Source organism: Triturus cristatus, chromosome 2_1 (genome assembly GCF_964204655.1).
Source record: "Triturus cristatus chromosome 2_1, aTriCri1.1, whole genome shotgun sequence".
Lineage (NCBI taxonomy): Eukaryota > Metazoa > Chordata > Amphibia > Caudata > Salamandridae > Triturus > Triturus cristatus.
The window spans coordinates 1,047,722,864-1,047,743,460 of record NC_140581.1 but is presented as its reverse complement, the minus strand read 5'-3'; the positions used below and the strand labels follow the sequence as shown (position 1 = coordinate 1,047,743,460).

Sequence of the window (20,597 nt, the reverse complement as noted above, 5' to 3'; positions counted from 1 at the left end):
CTACTTTTTGTGAAAAGACATCTGTCCCGGTGCGGTTAATTCCAGATAGCTTAAATGCTTAAACTGATGTTCCATTCAGTGAGTCTCCTGTGCTGTGAAACCGAAGCCGGGCAGACTGCCGAGCAAGCCTTCCTGCCAGTACTAGGTTATGGCAAATTCTGTTTTTTCAAAGGTTCAAAAGAGGGGTTTTGTGCATGACAGAGGAAACTGAGTTCCAAATTCCAGCACTCTTCTTGAAAGTGATTTAGGACTAGTTCTTTATTTCTTGAGTCAGGGTTGCTCCAGAAGCATGGATTCTGAGCTTTACAGAGAGTAACGGGCCCTTGGGGTGAGTAATTGTTTTGCCAAGTAATTATGGTTGCCAAGGTATAAAGCTTTGTGTGTGTACATCTTTAGGGGCTCATTGCTATTGGCATATGGTTACTGTATCGCCCAGACTACGCCGCGCAGCGGATTTAGCGCTGCCGCGGTTGCTAGTACCGGGACACTCTTGGCACCATTTCCGGCGCTTGCCGTGACCACGCCCCTTTTCGAGGCCACACCCCCTCCTTCCCTGCCCCTTCCCACAGATCCATAAATCATGTGCAGATTTCGGACGCGCAGCGGACGAGCGCAGCGGGAGCGCCTAAGGCGCGCCTAAGGCAAGCCCGTCTGCGCCCGTCCGCGCCAAGGTAGCGCCTAGCGCCAGCTATGCTGCATGTCTCGCTCCTACTGACCTTAGTATTCTCCCCTCTGGCCCTCCGTACTCCAGAGAGATGCTCTTACAACTTGGTAAGTTTCATGCTGACAAAGGAACCTTTACTCTGCTTAATACGGCTTCGCCCCGAGCTGACTTCTTGGCCAACAATCTGTTGAAATGTGGACTTCTGAATGTAAGGTCCCTGCCCAAGCACAGTATTGAAATCCAACTTCTTATTGAATCTCACGAACTTGACGTCCTTTTTATGACAGAAACCTGGACGCGCCCTGATTGCATGGTCGACCCGGGCTTTACATGTCCTCCTGAGTTCAAATTCCTTCATATCCCCAGACCTAATGGTAGAGGAGGAGGGGTTGGTGTGATTTTCACTGCAGCCTGCAACATTAAGTCCTGTGCTTTAGATTCGATCGAAGGAACTGAACTTCTAGGACTATCTATTCAGACTCAGTCCGGAAACATTGTTACCGGGATAGTCTGCTATCGTCCACCGGATGCGTTTAGCCTTCAACATCAACAGGCGCTCTTGACCATCTTAACTAATATTGCACTCTCGCATCACAAACTGCTTATTCTGGGTGACTTTAACCTGTGGCAGAACGGCGTCCTCGACTCCGGTCTTCGCAACCTTCTGAACTCCTGCGAGAGCCTTGGACTTTCCCAGTTGGTCACAGGACCTACCCACAGGGGTGGACACCTTTTAGACCTATTGTTCGCAGGCCCCCAGTTAGTAACAATGGGAGAAATTTTACCCATGGATTGGACTGACCATTCACTCATTAAGTTCTTCTTAGACCTTAAGAGTGACTATTCCAAAGCTCCTGGGCTGCCCAATAAAACCAAGTGTAGAGATTGGAAAGCCCTTACTCTTCTGCACTCTATAGGGAAAGTGTTTCATTTAGATCAACTCTTTGACGAGAATAAACAGGTTGATGATAACTATTCCTCTCTCTGTTCCAGGATTACCACTACCCTTGATGTCTATGCCCCTCTAAAAACTCGCAAATGCAGGAGCGTCAATTCTGCGCCTTGGTTCAATGACAGCCTAAAAGATCTGAAGCATAGTTGCAAACAGGCTGAGAGAAGGTGGAGACGAAATTACACTGAAACCACCAAAGAATTTTGGAAAAATAAAATGCGGGAATATAAGAACTCAATTAAAAAATCTAAAGCTGACTACTATTCCTCCATGATTTGCAAGTCTCCTAATAGCTCTAGAAACATCTTTAATATTTTGAATAGTGTCACCAACCCGGAATGTATCAAAAACACCATTATCCCGTCTCAAGATCTCTGTGACAATCTTGCTGCGTTTTTTAAAAATAAAATCGAGCTCATCATTAAGGACTTAGATGACACCACCTCTCACCCTGATTTTAGTCCGAGACCCCCCGTGAACCAGACAGCAGTGCCACCATTGACCTCAAATGACCTCCTACTTGAGCTCCCTTCTATCTCGTATGAGGCCTTCGTTAAACTAGCCAGCAAGATCTCCTCTGGATCTCCTTTAGACCCTGTCCCTCAAAAAGTTTGGAAAGAATTTGAGCTGGAATTTCTTCCCTCTCTGCACGTTATTTGCAACCAATCTCTTGCAACCGGAATAGTTCCTGCTCAGTGGAAGCAGGCATTAGTTTCCCCCTGTTAAAAAAGCCCTCTCTTGACCCAGACTGTTCTAAAAACTACCGTCCCATATCTTTGCTGCCCTTCCCATCCAAAATTGTCGAAAGCTGGGTGAGTAATACTCTCTCTACCCATCTGGAACGTCATCATCTTTTGGACGTGGATCAATTCGGCTTCAGGCCCACCCACGGAACTGAGACCGCCTTGATTACCGCGATGGACGAGCTTCAGAGGCGTGCAGACAGTAGGCAGGCAGCGTTCCTTATCCTGCTTGACATATCTGCCGCCTTTGACACTGTGAACCATGATATTCTGTTGAGACGACTCTTTGAGGCAGGAATAAAAGGCTCAGCAGTACAATGGTTCCACTCGTTCCTCCAGGATAGACAGCAAGCGGTTTCCATTCCCCCTTTTCAGTCGGTGTTCACTCTGGTCCCTCATGGGGTCCCCCAGGGCTCTGCAATTAGTCCAATTCTTTTTAATCTATACCTAAGACCTTTGATCTCGCTTATTAAAAGCTACAACATCAAAATTATTAACTACGCTGATGATACGCAGTTGATACTCTCCCTGGAGGGAGAAGACTCAATCTCCATTGAGACCTTTCACAAATGTCTACGTGACACCTCTCACTGGTTAAAAAACAACTCCCTTCAATTCAACGCAGGGAAAACAGAGGTACTTTACAGTACTAGTACTAAGATTCCTCGGCCCTTCCCAGACAACTTCTGGCCACCTGATTCCGGGACCATAGTGCGTCCAGTAGCCACAATCCGCAACCTGGGGGTCATGCTGAATCAGGAACTCAGTATGGAGACGCACATCCAAAAGACCTCTGCTTGTTGCTTCGCTATCCTCCGTTCCCTAAGGAAGATATTGCCTCTCCTCCCCACTCATGCACGGGCCCAAGTGGTACGCTGTACCATCCTTAGTCGTCTTGACTATTGTAATGCCTTGCTTCTGGAATCCCCTGGTTTCCTATTAGACAGACTCCAAAGAGTCCAATCTGCAGAGGCAAAATTGGCATTGGGGCTTCCTAGAAGTGCAAGTGGAGCCTCCTCATTGAGCAAACTCCACTGGCTTCCGGTGAGGCAGAGGGTCCAATTTAAAGCCCTCTGCATAGTGTTTAGGGCATTATATGCAATTGGCCCTGCCTCCCTCCAATCTAAATTTGCTTGGTATACCCCAGCTAGGCAGCTTCGCTCTTCTGAAGCAAAGCTTGCAATGGTTCCAAAATTTAAAAAAAATCAGATCCGGAGGCAGATCCTTTAATGTGGCAGCTGCCAAGCTTTGGAACTCGCTCCCAGCGGAAATTAGACATATCTCTGAATTTCTACCCTTTAGGAAAAGAATCAAAACCTGGCTTTTCTCTAAGACCTCTCTCCACTAATCTTGTCCCCTGCTGCTTCTGGCCTTCCCCACCCCATTAGTTTCAGTCAGCGCCAGGATGCCTGCCATGGTGACAGCGCGCTTAACAAATGATTAAAATAAATAAATAAACATGAAACTGTGTGGATGAATTATGTGCCTGCTGATAGCTATTATGTGTAACCCAATCATAATCCTGGTAAAATAGCTCGGAGGGTTATGTGTTAGCTACAAACAGCAGCCTGTAAGCCTCAAGGATAAACATTAACATAGGTTTTTCACCAATGTTTCATTCTTCTAAGGTTGATAACATGAGTGCAACTAAGTTAGGAAGAAGCAAATAACAATTAAGTTCCAAAAACACTCATTTGTATTGTCTGTTAAATAAACGATCATTTTAAATGTAATAAACCATATAACGCTATATGTTTAACATACAGAGTGAGTTTGAGAGAGTAAACTATTGTCTGTCTATTTCTTTGCAGATGTTTGAAGCCACCCTGTTGGCTGATTCTTTGTTTCTACTGACACGATAACTACTGACACGATAAAACTCATAAAAAGTACTTTCTAATTTCCTTTTAAAGGAGTTGTCGTGGGGAAAAGACCCAGAAATTCCTTCTTCTGCTTGGAGGCAGCAGCATCGCTCCACATACACTCTGGGGCCTTTTTACAAACCCCTTGTGCCGCCAGTACATCACTTTTTCCCCTATTAAAAGTGACTTGTAAATAAACCCAAGTATGTGCGCATACACCACTGCATGTTCCCTAGGTAACAGGGTAGCAGATTCATCAGGGACCCTTATGCCTTTTAGTGGCTGCCAGAATTGAAGTCCACTCCAACAAGTAACACACACATATTTCACAGAGAACTTACAGAGAAAAAAATACTCTCCCTGCTATAGATTTCTTTAAAGCTACATTACCGAATAATTTGCTCTCTCAAATTTTCAGACTTGTGGGAAATAAGCATGAATTAATTCGGATAAATTAGATTAATGCTTGGAAATCAACTGACATACATTTATACTAACAAGCCTAGGATTCTTCTTAATCCCCTGAAAGTCAGAAATCTACTCCAAATGTAGGGCTAACCATACAGTGGTAGATTATCAACTTTTTACATGGCCTAATATATTTAAATAAAACAACAGTTGATGGAGAAAGCAGCTTGTCACAGAGCCTCTGGGTTACTAAAAAATCCCTCAAAGCATTAGGAAACACAAGTGCAATTTCTGCCACAGGAAATGTTTCCTTAATTTGAAGAGTGTAATGATCAAATGAAAGCTGTATATTTTTATTAAATATATTGACTTCACATACCATAAAACAACCTCGAAGGATAAAATTGCTAATGCCACCGTAGTCGAACTCGCGTTGGCCACATCACCACTGTACGTTAACACAACGGAAAAGTTCAAAAGTGTGGCTATAGTTGTCCATGTAGCATAAACTGCGATTCCATTATGGACCTACAAAATAATTAAGATCTTAAAAGTATGAATAACATTACGAAAAAAAGGGTCATTTTTTCCTATGTATTCATTCTCGTTTGCATGAATCTCTGGCGATCCAACGCCTAGTAACCTACTGCACCAGTACCTAGGGAGCCCCTAATAAACGATGCACTGAGTCCTCTCCTTTTTAGGTCTCGCCTGACCCAGCGCATGCGCTGGTCTGGCGAGACTTATTGAGAGGGCTCCAAAAAGTGCTACCAGGCCAGCCTAGAGCTACAGTGTATGTGCGCGGGCGCTTCGAAGTTTGATCCCGATCCCGATCGCAATCACTTTCGCGGCTGCTTGGCATAGCCAATAGGTCTCGCTTTTGGGACCTTATAAGTATTTAGTTATGCAACTGTTGCATGGCTAAACACTTATAAGGTCCACAATTCGAGACCTATTGGCTATGCCAATGCTTGTTTTTATTGAAACACAAAATGTCTTAGAACATTGGAATGCTGGGAGCTCCATTGAAAACAATAAGCCCGGAGCACCAACATTCCAATGTGTCTTTGTTCACAGCTCTGGCTGTGAACAAAGACTTCAGGGAGCCTGAGGGGATTTCAATCCCCTCGCGCTCCCTGAAGGCTTTGTTTTGTTAGAACATTCTGCCCTCTAGTGGCAGAATGTTCTAATAGCCTTATAGCCCTTCGTAGCAGGGCTATACCGGCTTTTAAAGTCCCGCTGCTTTGTTAAAGTCCCTCGCCTTCGGCTCGGGCCTTTAACGCTGCAGCGGGCCTTTAATAGCAGGTATAGCCCGCTACGGCGGGCTATAAGGCTATATTACAGTCATCTCATAATAAGCAACCAGGCGACACATTTGAGCACTTAGTGGAAGGAGCTCATGTGTAATTCATCTTTTAAAGAAATGAGATTGCGCCATGAAAATACTTTAAGGTACAGAATTTATCCTTCAGTCCAGTATTCTTTTGGAACATCTAACTCTGAAAAGTGGTAGTGGAGTTTTCCCAAACAGAGAGGGATGACAATCCCTGAAACCAAACATAAGACACTTGATGAAGACTTATTGCTACTAAAGAGCTTTTACAAGCCATTTCTCATGGAACGTTGTCAAACTGGAAAATGTGGAGAGGTCACTGAAGAAGAATATCGAATGATCTACATCGATTTTGTGATTTAAAACAAAGTAACGTACAGTAACAAATTCCTTACGTTCTTTTTCTATGTGGCCCTTTTCTACCATATGAGTCAGATTAGCTTGAGAGCACAGCACAGTGAGTAATCACATTCAAGTTTTACATTTTATTAAGACGTCCAACAGCTACACAGTATGATTCTTTGCTGAATGTATTGCTCCATGTGGGCTGATGTTTAATAAGTTTGGCAAGCTACATTTGGGATTTGAATTCTGAGTTCAATTTTCCATCCAGTTCTCTCTTTTCCTAAACAGGATAAACGTTACTGCCTAAATTGGGATAAGGTAGACTCGAATGTTTACTGCATTTGCCCCACTGTGTGATGTCTCTTTTTAAAAAAGTACATAAAACCCTAACCGACATTCTTCATCATCGAGCTCCTCAAGGCCAAGATCGTAACACTATTATGAGGTGGGCAGCCTTGGGAGCACTCTGCGAGGTGTTTTACTGTGTGTTGAGTGAAAAAAGCTATTGAAGAAGACTACTCTCAATTGCTGTGAGAAGAGTGAGTATTCAGCTCTCAAGAGGAAGGGGTCTAAAAGTAAAAATGCATAGGGGATGGTAATTGGCTTGAATATTTGTTCTGAACCTCCATGCTGCTGAATTATAAAGTTAACAAGGAAATATGGTGGAATTTTGTGATGCATCCCCGGCAGTCAATTTTGGATATTTAGACCACATTTACAATGACAACACAACATGGACAAATTCCACTGGTCTACAACCACTGTCTGTTACTATCTCCTATCCACCCGACCCCTCTGTTGTCTTGTTTCCCTATTAGCATGTCTGTGTCTCCCAAATAGTATTTCTTGTTGTCGTGTATTTTACTTTGGCACATGATGAATAGTGACCTATCCACCTGACCTCAGGTAGCATGCCTTATCACACTCTACAGGAGGCATCTTGTGGGTGAGCAAAACTTACAGTGTATTGGCACTCTCCTTATGCATGGTCAGCCAGTGTTTCTACATGTCAGGGTGCTGAATGTGTACAACTGCGTACATGTGTATCACTGATACCCAATACCAATATTTTCCCCTGAAAGTTTGTGAGGATTTTGCACCTAACCTAAATGCATTGAAGATCAGTTGTGGCAGACTTGCTCGATCAAGAGGAGATTCTGCATTGAGAAGAAGGGCAAATAGAGGAGTAGTTGTATACTTAAAACAACATAAAAGCTATCTGAGGAAATGTCAGAATTTAAATCAAAATGCTTACCATTTACTTTGCACACAGTAAAATCTCAGATTCACTCTGGAATTTGGCCCTGGGGATGTTGAACTTCAGAGTATCAATCTCATCTAAGAAAAAAATTACACCAGTTTCACCTTCTGCCTTAGAAGCAGGCCCTGAGTGGGAATTAGGGTGCTGTAAGTACAAGGGAGGAAGAAACTGAATATGCAGGGACTGATGTAGATTCCCTCAACCTACCAGTCAACTCTGGATTTTTCGTTCAGGGAAACTGGTTGTCAACAGTGGTGGCTCCTCTGCTAAGGTAGAGGAACGTCACCCCACTGCTTCAGCTGCCAGCTGAATACAAAACATAAAATGATAATAACGCTTGTCATTATCATATCGTTTTTTGTATTCAGCTTGAAGCTGAAGTCAGGACGGAGGTGGCAGCACCTAAAGTGCGCATGATGCTTTGGCCGGCAGTCTTGGGCCGTCCAAAGCCACATGCGCACTCTGCAAGTTATCCACGCTGGCTGAGAACATGCACAGCCTGCCAGCCCCGGTGTAAGCGCTGAACCATCGTGCTCTGACCAATTACAACGCTGCTAAGGCAGCATTTTGATTGGTCAGGGGATTCTGGGAGGCTGTGCACTTCCTGCCGAGAGGAGGATGGAGAAAGAATAGGGGGCGGCCAGCGGTAAAGATGTAAGTGCTTTTTCTTATTATTCCTCTCCCTTTCCTCCTCCTGGCCCACATTTGACCCCGGTCGGTAGCAGCCGCTACTGGTTGTCAACTTCTGTAGGCTCACCGCATTGGCTCCTATATAGACACCAATTACCATTCATAGTCTGTCCAGCCCCCACACAACACGTGTACCTAACCATGCACAGACGATAGAGACTATACAGCTATTGGACAATGGGGACTATACAGCTTTTTTAGGGGGAAAGCTTGTATGCCCTCTCCTTTCCAACTGTACAAGTGAAAAGGCCTGTGCCTGTGCAACTATAACCAGCTTACACCAGCCAACAGTAGTATTCACCCTCTACAGATAAGGCGCTGAGTGATAGTAACTTTTTGCCTACTCTTGTAGCTGCTTTGTGTTCTGCAAATTCTATAAGCGTTGAGTTCCTCAGTGTTGTGCATTTGGTTTTAATTCTTCACACTCCCGTGGCATGCATGTTTTCTGAGCATGCACAAAATAGACCAATCTACACATGTTTTAGAGACTTTACTCCATCACCACCCAAAAATGTACTTTACCTAGTTTTACCTATTTGCCCCGATGCACAATAGGGGCCCTAAAGGGTAACATTCAAGCCAAACCTATAGTACTCAAACTGATAACTTACAGAAAGCATCATTGTTTCCTCTGCGAGGTGCCCAGGGAGTATCTTTAAATATTTCTAAACATTTTCTTCGTCACAATCCAGCATCCATGCCAGAAAATAAGCAGGATACGATAGTTAGTTTTTGATATTACCATAAAAATTTACACCAAATATGTGAAGTAGTTCAAGTGAGTCTACACCTCCAGGCACAACCATGCTACATTAGCTTCAAGAGGCGCCTGAACACTGAATACAACTGAGAGAGACAGGAAATAACTCCCTAAATCAGACCACTTTTTGACTTCCTGCCATCGTCCTTATTCAACTGTCGTTTAATTTGTGCCAGTCGTTACGGACCAATAAGGATTTTTTATCATCTTTGACCCATAGCAAGGGAGAGAAAGGCAGAAACAGGAGAAATGAGGAGGAAGAGAAACACAAGAAAACAGCGATTCACAGGGAAAGCAGAAAAAAATTAAAAAAACAATTATGGCAAAGTCAATAGGTCTAGTCTTCGGCAAACCAATTGGCAAAGCAGCATATGGCAAAAAGAGGAAAGAATAAAAACAAAACAAAAGTCAACATAGGCATAAGTTATCACACTTGTGAGCATATGCATCATGATGCCAAGTCGACTAGGCATGCTGTGTTAAATGCCTGCATGCTTCACCACGCATTCACATATGGCATGGTTCAGCATCCATTTTGTTTTTACTCACCGTTCCAAGACAACAGACGCCAATCGTGGAGCAGTAAATATAAAGAAAGTCAAATGTACACAAACATAAACAAAGGAGTAGTCTGGCAACAATTTGAAGCAGCTGAGCCCTCCAAAATATTTTGTAAAAGCATTTCTTAAATGAACACAATGAGTGAAACACAGAGGCGTGGGCAACAAGAGATGGAGGGGGGGGGGGTGTTGCATGATCAAGGTAGGAGCCTGAGGTGAGAGGGAGAAATAAATGTAAAAAAAGAAAAAAAAAGAAACGATATAGCAACTATACAGGAAGGCTGAGGAGGGTGTAACAAGGGGTGGAGTGAGAATTTAGGTGGAAGCAGCTAATGAGGAAGAGAGGGCAAAATAAAATGCCTGCAATCCCATACAGTGATGAAAGACAGCAAACAGTAGTTCCCTATATGTAAGCAGTGGAAGGATAAAAGCCATCCAATTAAAAGATTGGTAAAGAAACTGTGCTCCAGAGGAGGGAAAAACACAAGGAGGAGGAAAGCCATTCAATAGGAAGCAAGCAAATGAGACTGCCAAGAAAGAAAGTCTGTGCCAAGAAACAGGCTGGCACAAAAATGTACTAGTGCAGGACACAATATGCCTTTTTGACAACATACCCCTAAAAGCTGCCTGTAGGCAAGGCCCAAAAAGTGAGATAAAGAAACAAGAAGTGTAGAGTGGTGGAGGAAAGAAGCATGGGGTGGATTCAAGACTAAGCTTCCTCAGTAATGGCAACCCTGGCATTCAGCAATGGGCCATAAGAAAAAATTGGGCACCTGCACATTTTATTTTGTTTGTCTGTTGGTTTTTATTTTATTCAACAGATATCTGTGAAGTAGCTAATGGTGTGGTACTGCACACAATCCTTATATTAACAATAAAGAGGAACTTACGAGAATCCGGATGAGCCAAAGGTCTATTTTTCTAGACATCTGCAGCCATAAGCCATTAATGTACAGTGCGCGGTTAGAGATGATGAGGACACAGTAGTTTGTAAAGGCAATGAATGCCAGGAACACCAGGGCTGGAATGATATACCTGTAAAAGAAGAAGTGGAACAATAGGTGCATGGAGATAGTGTGGCATTTTCACTATATAGACAAATTAACAGAATTAGTCAGGGGTTCAGTGTTTAAGAGCTGGGAAGTGCTGCTACTGTTCCATCAAAAGCACTACACTATGGGCAAGAAGTTCAGCTACTTGGTCATAAGAGCACCTCTGCTGAGAAGAGCTGGTACTGTCCCAATGAACATTCAGCAGATCTGCTGATAAGTGCTAGCATTGTCAAATAAAGAGTGGCAGCCATGCAGATCGATACAGATGCCTCCTTCTCCCTAAAAGCCGCAGTATTGTGTCTTGGCGGTGAGGTGTATAAAATGTCTACATGCCACCAGATACAGATGTCTTTGGGTGTCAGAGGATGACAGGGAGTTACAAGGTGAGCAGCCATTTTTGATAGCTTTCTTGAATCAATACCAGAAGGGGGGTGGCGATGGAGTGTCCCAACACCGAGATAGCCAGTCGGAAGAAAATGATGCAATGTGATCTGTAATTTTCCTCTCACTACTATTAAGCAAAGGCTGGTAGGATTCTGCTTGCTTTTTGCACGACTTGAAAAAAGGGACGAGTTATAAACACATTTTTCATTGAGAATTTGGATAAACCTTTAAAAATCTAAAACCAAACCCCCAACTTGACTAGTGAAAACCCATGCGGCCCTAATGAATGCCTTCTGGGTATTTACTAGGATGATCCCATCCCAACCTCTAATTGTTGTGTGCTACATCAAAAAATAGAGATGGCCATATTCATATGAACAGTGATCTATCTACTAGGGATACATCCATGCTGCATGGGGGAAACCAATTGATGTATTATCCCAGCCAAACTATTACTCAAGGCTTTCAAAAACACCAGTGTTAATCAAAGGATATTAGGTAGTAAGAAGGACATTTCCTGGGGTGTTTATTTTTCTCCAGGAATATCACTATGTTTATTTACATTTTTTATAAAGGGACCTTTAATTGCTCAAAAAACCCATTGATTTTATCAAGGAAAAATGGGCTAACATGCCATTAAAAATTCAGATGGAATTAATTTTGAACCAGTGGACTTACTTCCAAGCTGACCTTTTATTCCCATGATTTTCTTCCCCAATGTAAAAGGGTTGTTCAAATTTAGTAGGGAGTTCTTCATAAAGACGCATTTTAGCCACAGCCAGAATGTCCTAGGATACTCAACAGAACAGTCTGAGTCTTCATTATAAAGTTCAGCATAAAATTCCCAAAAGACATCTAAAATTCCCACAAATTTGTTTTATCATCATACCAACGATATTATATACCCTAAAACTATATTTGTGATGTCCTTTTCGCTAATATTAAAGGCCAATGTCTCACCCACTGACTATGCTCGAACATTGAGTGCTTATGATACACCCTTTCAATAATGTCTCTGAGCTGCTTTTATGCAAGCAACATCTGACCACTTAATGTTTGTAAATCTCCTTTTCCTCATCCAGGCACAATCGAGCGGATCAAAAACCCATACTCAAGCTCTAGATTTGAAAGTTGTATACACGTGTTTTCCTTTTGCCAGCGAGCTTCTTGACCACTATGACTAGTAACACTAAGCATGGCCCCCTGTATCACTACCTTAGCAGTATTCTAAAGGTGTTCAGCTGGGGAACCTCCTATAAGCTTATCTGATCATTCTTTGTTTTATCAATAACATCAATAGATCAGCACATGCAAGCTTCCTCTGTACCGATGCAGAGAGGAACCGGTGGGCAGCCATCTTCCTTGAGTGTTTGAGCAAGCCTTAAAGATTTCTCAGAGACCTCATCACTTTTGGTAAGAAAGTCTGTATGTTCCCTGAAACAAATCCTTTATACTGCCTTTCACAGCGTCTAGGGGGGCAAGATCTACTCCCCTCTATTACTTGCCAAAGTGAAGCTCCACTCTTGTCACCTCCTCTCATGGCAGTCCAGGGCATTTTGTCTTATTTTCTGTTTTGCCTCTGTATCCCGGCCTCCTAGCATCTGCCACGGGTTCTGCTCTCACCATGAGCCAGCATCCAGCAGGCCACTGAGCTGCGTGCAAGGAGGAGCTTCATCCCCTGCTTCCTATGAGAAGCTGTGTGTATGGCTAAGCACTCAGTACTGCACAAAATCCAATTCTACACCCACAAGCAGGTAAATAATCAAGCCTCCATTGATGTTTTTCCGGGAAACAGCCTTTACCAAGAAGGCTTTTCTACGCGTTACGTTTACAACGATACACTTACCTCGTAAACGTATTGCTTCCACGACCATCTTTACCACGCAAGCAAAGTCTTCACGGAACGTCTTCTTCCTCATCCGATTCAGTCCTTTTTTAGTGTCGGCGAAGACATGAGAAAAAGGCAAAAAAAAGAAAAAGGGGGGCCTGGGGGGGGGGTCTCCCCCCCAAAAAAAAGCGTGGTAAAGGAATAATCGAGGTAAAGGATATGCGTTGAAAAATCATGCCGTAGTAACGCATACGTGGTAAAGGCATGCGTTGCAACGGAATGCGTAGTAACGACATATATTAATTTTTCCTTTTCACTCCCTCGGGGAACCACATGCATCGCTCAGCAGCTGCATGAATAATGTGCTATCAAAATCATGTAAGGCAATTTATGATGACAGATCGGCAGATGCAACCTCAGGCAGCATCATTTCCACCCATCCCTATCTTTCTTAATGCAAACCTCATTAAGTAAACTGTGTTTTCGAGATGAGTCACTCATCCCTTTATACGAGCATTGCTGGAAACTCGAGTCCATGTACCGAGTCTCAGAGACTTGGGTTATAAGTTGAAGTCAGAGTTAATTTTGTGACCGTCACTCTTATCTACTGCAAATACACCATAACCTGTTTAATTTCTGCTCTACGTTCAGCTTTGCTGTGTTATGGGGAAAACATATACACAATTTCACATGTATTTTGAGAAACTGCATACTTATATTTTGTGGTGTAGGTTTGTATTTGAGGGTAGGTGAATGGCAATACAGGGCCTCTCCTCCACCACCCCAGAGCGAATACATTCACCTGCATGGCTTTGGTCACTCTGCTTACAATCTCAAAGTGATGTTCATCAAAAAGATCCGAGGAGTTACCACCTAAAAGTATCCCTTATAGGTGCCATCTAGAAACTTTCCATTCAATCTTTCCCTTCTGTGTCAGTTGATTCCCCCAGTCTCCCTCCCCTCTCCACCTATCCAGCTAACCACAAGCCTCCACAATGTGTCAGTTGTCAATTATTTTCAGTCCGAGTCCTTTCCAAATGTTTGTGTGCCTCAAGGCACCATTTCACCAAGCAAAAGAAAAACCCCAAAAAACTCCCTACACAATTCTCTGTTCTTCCCCTCAAGTCCACCCTCTTATCCAGGACCATGGAGGTCCCACAACACCCTGCTGTTTTTACCTGCTCCTCCACAGGATGATACTCATCAGACTCAGATAAGCCTAGTCAACCTATCTAGCTTTTTTCTTGCTTTCTATTTCCTGGTCTGGCAAGGTAGGCGTGGAGGGAGGGACTCTGCTGAGGGTCGTGCTTGCTGTTTCCTCCTCAATGTTGGCAGCGGGGTACTTGTTTCTGGCTGTCGCTATTGTAGTGATATGATTCCTGGAGGCCCAAGTGTATGTCAAGCGGTGCTTAGTGGAAACTATACACACCTAAGGTGGTAGGTAATAGAGCACAGGGGTTCAGCAGAGTAACAAAGATGACGGTAAGTATTTGGCACATTGTATAGGATGGCAGTAATCGATAGGAGCAGTTCATCCTCACCAGAGCTCCACTGACCACCCTCAACGTCTGCATCCTCTTCTGCAAGACGTATCTCAGTTTCTCTGGTTGAGAACATTTTATAGCTTTTTTTGTTATGACTTTAAATGGTGAATACTCCTTTAGATATATCACAGTTTAGACTTATTCTCGATCCCACAGGAAAAGCCAGCCAATGTTGAGAGCGTTGTTGAGCATCCACACAAGGTAAAACCAGATTGGGAATAGATCTGGCTTTATATACATCCATCCATTTTCGTTTCTAAGGTCAAAACAAAAAGCAATGAATTAGCAACAAAACATGTGTTAGAAAACTAGAACAAAGTGTTTAATCTCATATATAACCCTAGGTTATAGGCATCTCCATAAAGACAGCTCTCACATATGCCAATGTTCAGGTTAAATGGAGAAAGCTCCCAAAAAGAGGTGCTGCAACAAAAATTGCCTATGGAAAAAGAACAGCTTTATAGAATTTCAATATCTTCAAATGGCTCAATCATTACTTTACGCCACTGGTCACCGGGCCAGACAAGATTGTGGTTTTGGGAAGAGCTGCTTGAAAGCCAGCCAGCCTAGTTCAAACTGCAAACGAGAGGCAAGTGAAGGTATTGAGATATTGGTTACTTTCAGGATAGTAATGTCTTTTTGAGATGATAACAAAGCACATTTTAACTGTCCACCTGAGAAGAAATGAATGGGTGGCAAAGTGAGCTAAAAACAATGATGGATTCAACCCAGATCTGTGACTGGGAGTGTGTGAAAAGTTTTGGCGCTCCGCCCATCATCTCCTTGTGTTTGCTTTGTTCACTTTAAGTTGGCAGGGAATGCCCTGACGTGGGTCCCTTGCTCACTTTGCCACTGGATTCAAGCTAGCCTAGCTGATGAGGGGTGTTACCCTTAAACCAGTCCCAGAATGCTTGTTTCCGCTCCAGGGAAGACCTGGCTTGGCAGTTTGGGCTGGACTGTTCCCATGAGGCACAGGGTCAAGACTGATTTGCATATAGCTGGGTCTGAACTGGGGTGGCGTAGTGAGCTAAAGAACGGTGATGGATTCAACCCAGATCTGTGACTGGGGGTGAGTGTCAGAAAGGTTTCAGTGCGCCGTCCATAATCTCCTTGTGTTTGCTTTGTTCACACCTTCAATTAAGCCATTGATCAATAGCTACTGATTACTCTACTCCACGGGCTAACCCAATATTCCTCACCAAGAAAAGAGGAGTATGTTCTGGAGATGCAAGAGTGCCACCTTAGAGTAGAGTACCATCTTGCCATGGATAAGTGATAGAAATCGGAGTCTCTAGTTGGCAGTGGTATACACCTGTCCAAGTAGGGACCCTACCTTCTAGTCATGGTAAGGGGATTACACAGCTAAGATAACCCCAGCTCACCCCCTTGGTAGCTTGGCACGAGCAGTCAGGCTTATGTAAGAGGCAATGTGTAAAGTATTTATACATAACACACACAGTAACACAGTGAAAACACTACAAAATGGACACCACACCTGTTTAGAAAAACAGCAAATATTTATTTAATCTAAACAAAACCAAAATGACAAAAATCCAACATACACAAGGAAATATATGATTTTGTAAAGAATAAAGCAAAAATACAGTTCCTTGAAGTTTATAGCGCCAAACAGGGCTATCACGGAATTGTGACCAACAAATCTAACAGTTCAGTCCAACCTGGATGGAGTCGAGTGCTGGTAAAAGTGTCTGGGAAGACCCGCAAACAGTATCTTGGATTTGAAGAGGCCTCGAGGACCTTGTGGTGAAGTGTAGAAGTGAGGCGTCGCTTGAGTTGAGCGGCATCGGTGCTGCATGTCAGTACATAAGTCGGTGAGCATCTGATGTCACACGCTTTGCAGATCAAACTCCATGAAGTTGAAGTCAGGAGCGCTGATGACTGCTGTGTCATCGCAGGCGGTGTGTCGTGCACTTCACGATACGGTGTCCGTGGCTTCGGTGCAGGCAGCGGCGTGGTGTCTGTTCAGCACGGTCGTCGGTTGACCCAGGGATGCGATGTTGTCACGGTCGGTATCTTGTGCTCCTCACGAGGCGGTGAGATGGGCTTCAGTGCAGGCAGAGGCAACAGGTGACGATGTCAGAGTCGGTGGTGCTGTCGTCGGCAGACCAGGGGCTATGGTGCCGTCGAGGGCGGTGACCACGGCTACAGTGTAGGCAGTGGAGTCGGTGACGGTGCGAAGCGGTGTCGTCGGTAAAAGTAGGGTTGTGTGGTTGTAGAAGTCAGTGTCCACAGCCACGGTGCAAGCAGCCTTGTTGCTGAGACTAGGGCTGCGGTATCATTGAGATCGGTGCTGAGCTCACCCAGTGAGCGGTCACTGTGATGGCTTCGGGAATCCTTTTCTAGAAGTTACAGCCCAGCAAACACCTCCAGTGGCCCAGAACTGGAATTGACGCCACTTGGCAAATTCAGAACTACCAGCAATGGAGTCAAGGTGCTGTAGGTGAAGTCTTTGATGACCCTGAGACTTCCAACAGGACGCAAGCAGGCACAAGCCCTTTGAGAAACTTCACAAGCAGGATACACAGCAAAGTCCAGTCCCTTTCCTCTCCAAAGCAGAAGCAGCAACTCCAAGCCACCACTGCAAAGCAACACACAGCAAAGGGGTAGTACTCCTCCTTACAGCTCTTCTCCTTGACAGAGTCTCCTCTCGTTCCGGAAGGGTTCTAAAAGTCTGCGGTTTTAGGTCCAATACTTATACCCCTTTTGGCCTTTGAAGTAGGCATTCTTCAAATGATTGTCTTTGCAGTGCACACATTCTTGTCCTGCCTGGTCTTATCTCCAGCCACACTCCAGGGGGCTGAAGACAGCATTGTGAGAGGCCAGGCATAGCCCTATTCAGATGTATGTGACAACTCCTCCTTCCACTCTAGCTTAGGAAGGCCCATCAGCCTGGTGATGGGTCATCAGGATATGCAGGGCACAGCTCAACTCCCTTTGTGTGACTGCCTAGAGTGAATGCACAAACAACCCATCTGTCAGTCTGAACCAGATGTTGATTCCACAACAGGAAGAGGCACAGGATGATAAAGCAAGAAAATGCCACTTTCTAAAAGAGGCATTTTCAAACACACAATTTAAAAACCACTTTCACTAAAAGATGTATTTTTAAATCCTAAGTTTTGGTCCCAAACTCCAAATCTCTCTCTCTTCCCAATTGATAGGTACACTTGCAAAATGTTGCAAGGCAGCTCCAATGATAACCTATGGGAGAGATAGTCCTTGCAATAATGAAAAACAGAATTATCAGTAATTCACTATCAGCACATGTAAAACATACCAGTACATGTCCTACCTTTCACATACACTGCACCCTGAGCCATGGGGGGCACCCTGGGCCTACCTTAGGGGTGCCTTACATGTAGTAAAAGGGCAGGTTTGTGTCTGGCAAGTGGGTGAACTTGCCAGTTCTACATAGCAGTTTAAAACCTGCACGTGCAGACACTGCAATGCCAGGCCTGAGACATATGTACAGGGTTACTCATGTGGGTGGCACAACCAGTGCTGCAGGCCCACTAGTAGCTTTTGATTTACAGGCCCTGGGCAACCATAGTGCACTTTACTAGGGACTTACCAGTAATTCAAATATGCTAGTTATAGAGAACCAATCCGAAGTACATATGCACTTTAGCACTGATCCGCAGTGGTAATGTGCCCAGAGTCCTAAAGCCAACCGAAACAAGTCAGAAAAAATAGGAGGCAAAACGTGGAGGGGGGGTAAACCTGTAAGAAGAGCCAGGTCCAACAATAAGCCTACAGATAAGCCTGCCGATTTCCCAAAGGCATCCTAGATAGGTTCATCAGAGGAACATAAGAGGTGGACAGTACTGAAGAGCAAGTGAAGCCATTCACCAAATTTGCTGTATTACAGCCCTGAAGCTGGAGGAGTCCGTTAGAACCCACACAAAAGGGTAGATTGGTGCTTACCATCATCTCAGAAACATCTGATCAGCAAATGGAGAAGAAGACACTGAGGGCCAGGAAGATGATAACAGTTATCATCACCACTTGGAAAGAAACATAGGCTAGTTGTGGTGACCCAGTGCACTAATGGATCTACTACAAAGGTATATATTTGCTCCCAAGGTCATAGCTTCAAATCTAAGTCAATCCATTGAGAATGTCATTCTTCTGAGAACCATACAATGAGAACCATTGAGTCAGATAACAATAAATAATTGTTGTCAGCCCAAAACAATAAGCCCTCCCACTCCCCGCCACGGGTGAATTGTCTGCTTTACAAATACCCCAGTTATGTTATGTATGAGACATATCTGTTTCAGGGCCCTGCATTGTGATGCCTCACACATTGCCTCTTCCTACCATTAAGCTAGCATATGTCAGACACCAGGTTCTAGCGGTGATCAAGTCCTCAATCTACAAGAGGGTGCTGCTCTCTGATGCTTTGGTGGAAAGCGAGGTGACAATGTGCTTCTAGGTGTTAGGCAACAGAACTGGGAGAAAATTAATCACATACGTTTTCAAAAAAGCTACTGGAAAAAATGAGTGCTGATTTTTGTGTCACCACCAATGAGAGATAGCTGCCAATAGTTGTTGACAAATACTCTCTGTATCTAGAAATGAAATATTGAATACTCCCACAGAAGAGGCAACACACACTTTCCTGGCTGCTGTTGTCATGACAAGTCTCACTGCCGTCAACATCTCTGCTCATTCATCCTGGCATCCAGCTACCCTTCTCCCTTGACAGAGGGAACGGCGATCAAATACCAGTAGAGTAATAACAAGGTGAAGCAGTGGAGATGCACCAGAATCTCAGATATCCGGGTAGGAAATCTCATGCAATACCCAGGAGCAAAGCTTAGGATGCCCTTCACATCATAATCATTCAGGGAAACTACCCAGAGAAATGCAATGGTTTTGTCAAAAGGATTATCCACATTAAAGAGAATGTGTCTGCATAAAAGAGCTATCAAGGTCTTTACTCTGAAGTTTATGAGGACTCTGAAGACTCTCCCAAACTATATGACAGTGACAGAGCACGTGACAGGTCGTCATCACTACATCAAGGTACAAGCCAAGGGGCACTGAGCATGCCATTTTGGAATATTAGCCATCTAGCAGAAACATACAGGCGCTCTCTACAACTAAGTTCTTCCAGAGTGTCAGCCAAAGACAAAAAGACTTGATATACCTTGAGACCTGACTCGAGGCATGTTCATTAAGCCTGACCCCTCACTTGGACATGATCAAGCTTGTGACCCCCAGTTTTATTACAAACAATTTCCCCAGAAATTTTACTCATCCAGTCAACTGGATCTCCACCCAATTGGACCTCCATTCAACTAACCGCCAAAGCCACTTCACGTGTTTAAGTGTTGTCCTTCAGTCAATTATGTGAAAGAATGTTATGGTTACCAAAATGGTTGTTACTCAAGTTCTTTATGTGAAAGGATAACACTCATAGTGAACTGTGGGACACGCCCTCAACATCAGGCGTGTTCTGTGCTTGGATGTGAAAGATTGAATAAGAAATTGAGCTTGACGATGATGATTGTAACTGTGCCACTGCAACCCAGCCAGCAAAGCTTGACATAAGCACTGTGGGTCTTATATTTACTGCCAAGCTGAGGACAATGCAATTACAGTATCTAGCAGGTACTAAAAAAAGGTATAACTCCCACTAGACAGTAACAAAGGGAGGTGTGTGTAATACTTGAAAAGCTATGGTGTACTAACCCACTCTGAATTAAAAGGGTTTTGTATTTCATGTTCAAAATGTACTTTATTGAAATTCTATGAACTTAGACTTACTTACTCTTCCTCACTTAGAAGAAAGCAAGGAAAAACAAAAATAGATACATTTTGAATATAATATGTTTTTATATATATGTGTGTGTGTGCACATCTAAATATATAAATGCATACACACACACACACACACACAACCACACACAACCACACCCACAACCACACACACAACCACAACCACACACACACAACCATACACAACCACACACATACACACAACCACACACACAACCACAACCACACACACAGCCACACACACACACATCCACACACACACACAACCACACAACCACAACCACACACACAACCACACATACAACAACACACACATAACCACACACACAACCATACAACCACACACACACACAACCACACACACATAACCACACACACAACCACACATACAACCACACACACACAC

The 20,597-nt window shown here is 43.9% G+C and overlaps 1 protein-coding gene across 1 annotated transcript in view; it reads right to left on the bottom strand.

Annotated features, from left to right (window-relative positions):
- Window positions 1-14,638, bottom strand: part of LOC146866325 (uncharacterized) — a 51,313-nt gene extending 36,675 nt beyond the window's left edge. The window contains exons 1-3 of the mRNA XM_085640846.1: window positions 14,384-14,638; window positions 10,469-10,613; window positions 5,009-5,157 (exon numbers count right to left, since the gene is read on the bottom strand). Coding sequence (XP_085496972.1) covers window positions 5,009-5,157; window positions 10,469-10,507 — 188 coding nt within the window. The 5' untranslated portion in view covers window positions 10,508-10,613; window positions 14,384-14,638. The remainder of the gene's footprint in view (window positions 1-5,008; window positions 5,158-10,468; window positions 10,614-14,383) is intronic.
- Between the last annotated feature and the right edge of the window lie 5,959 nt (window positions 14,639-20,597).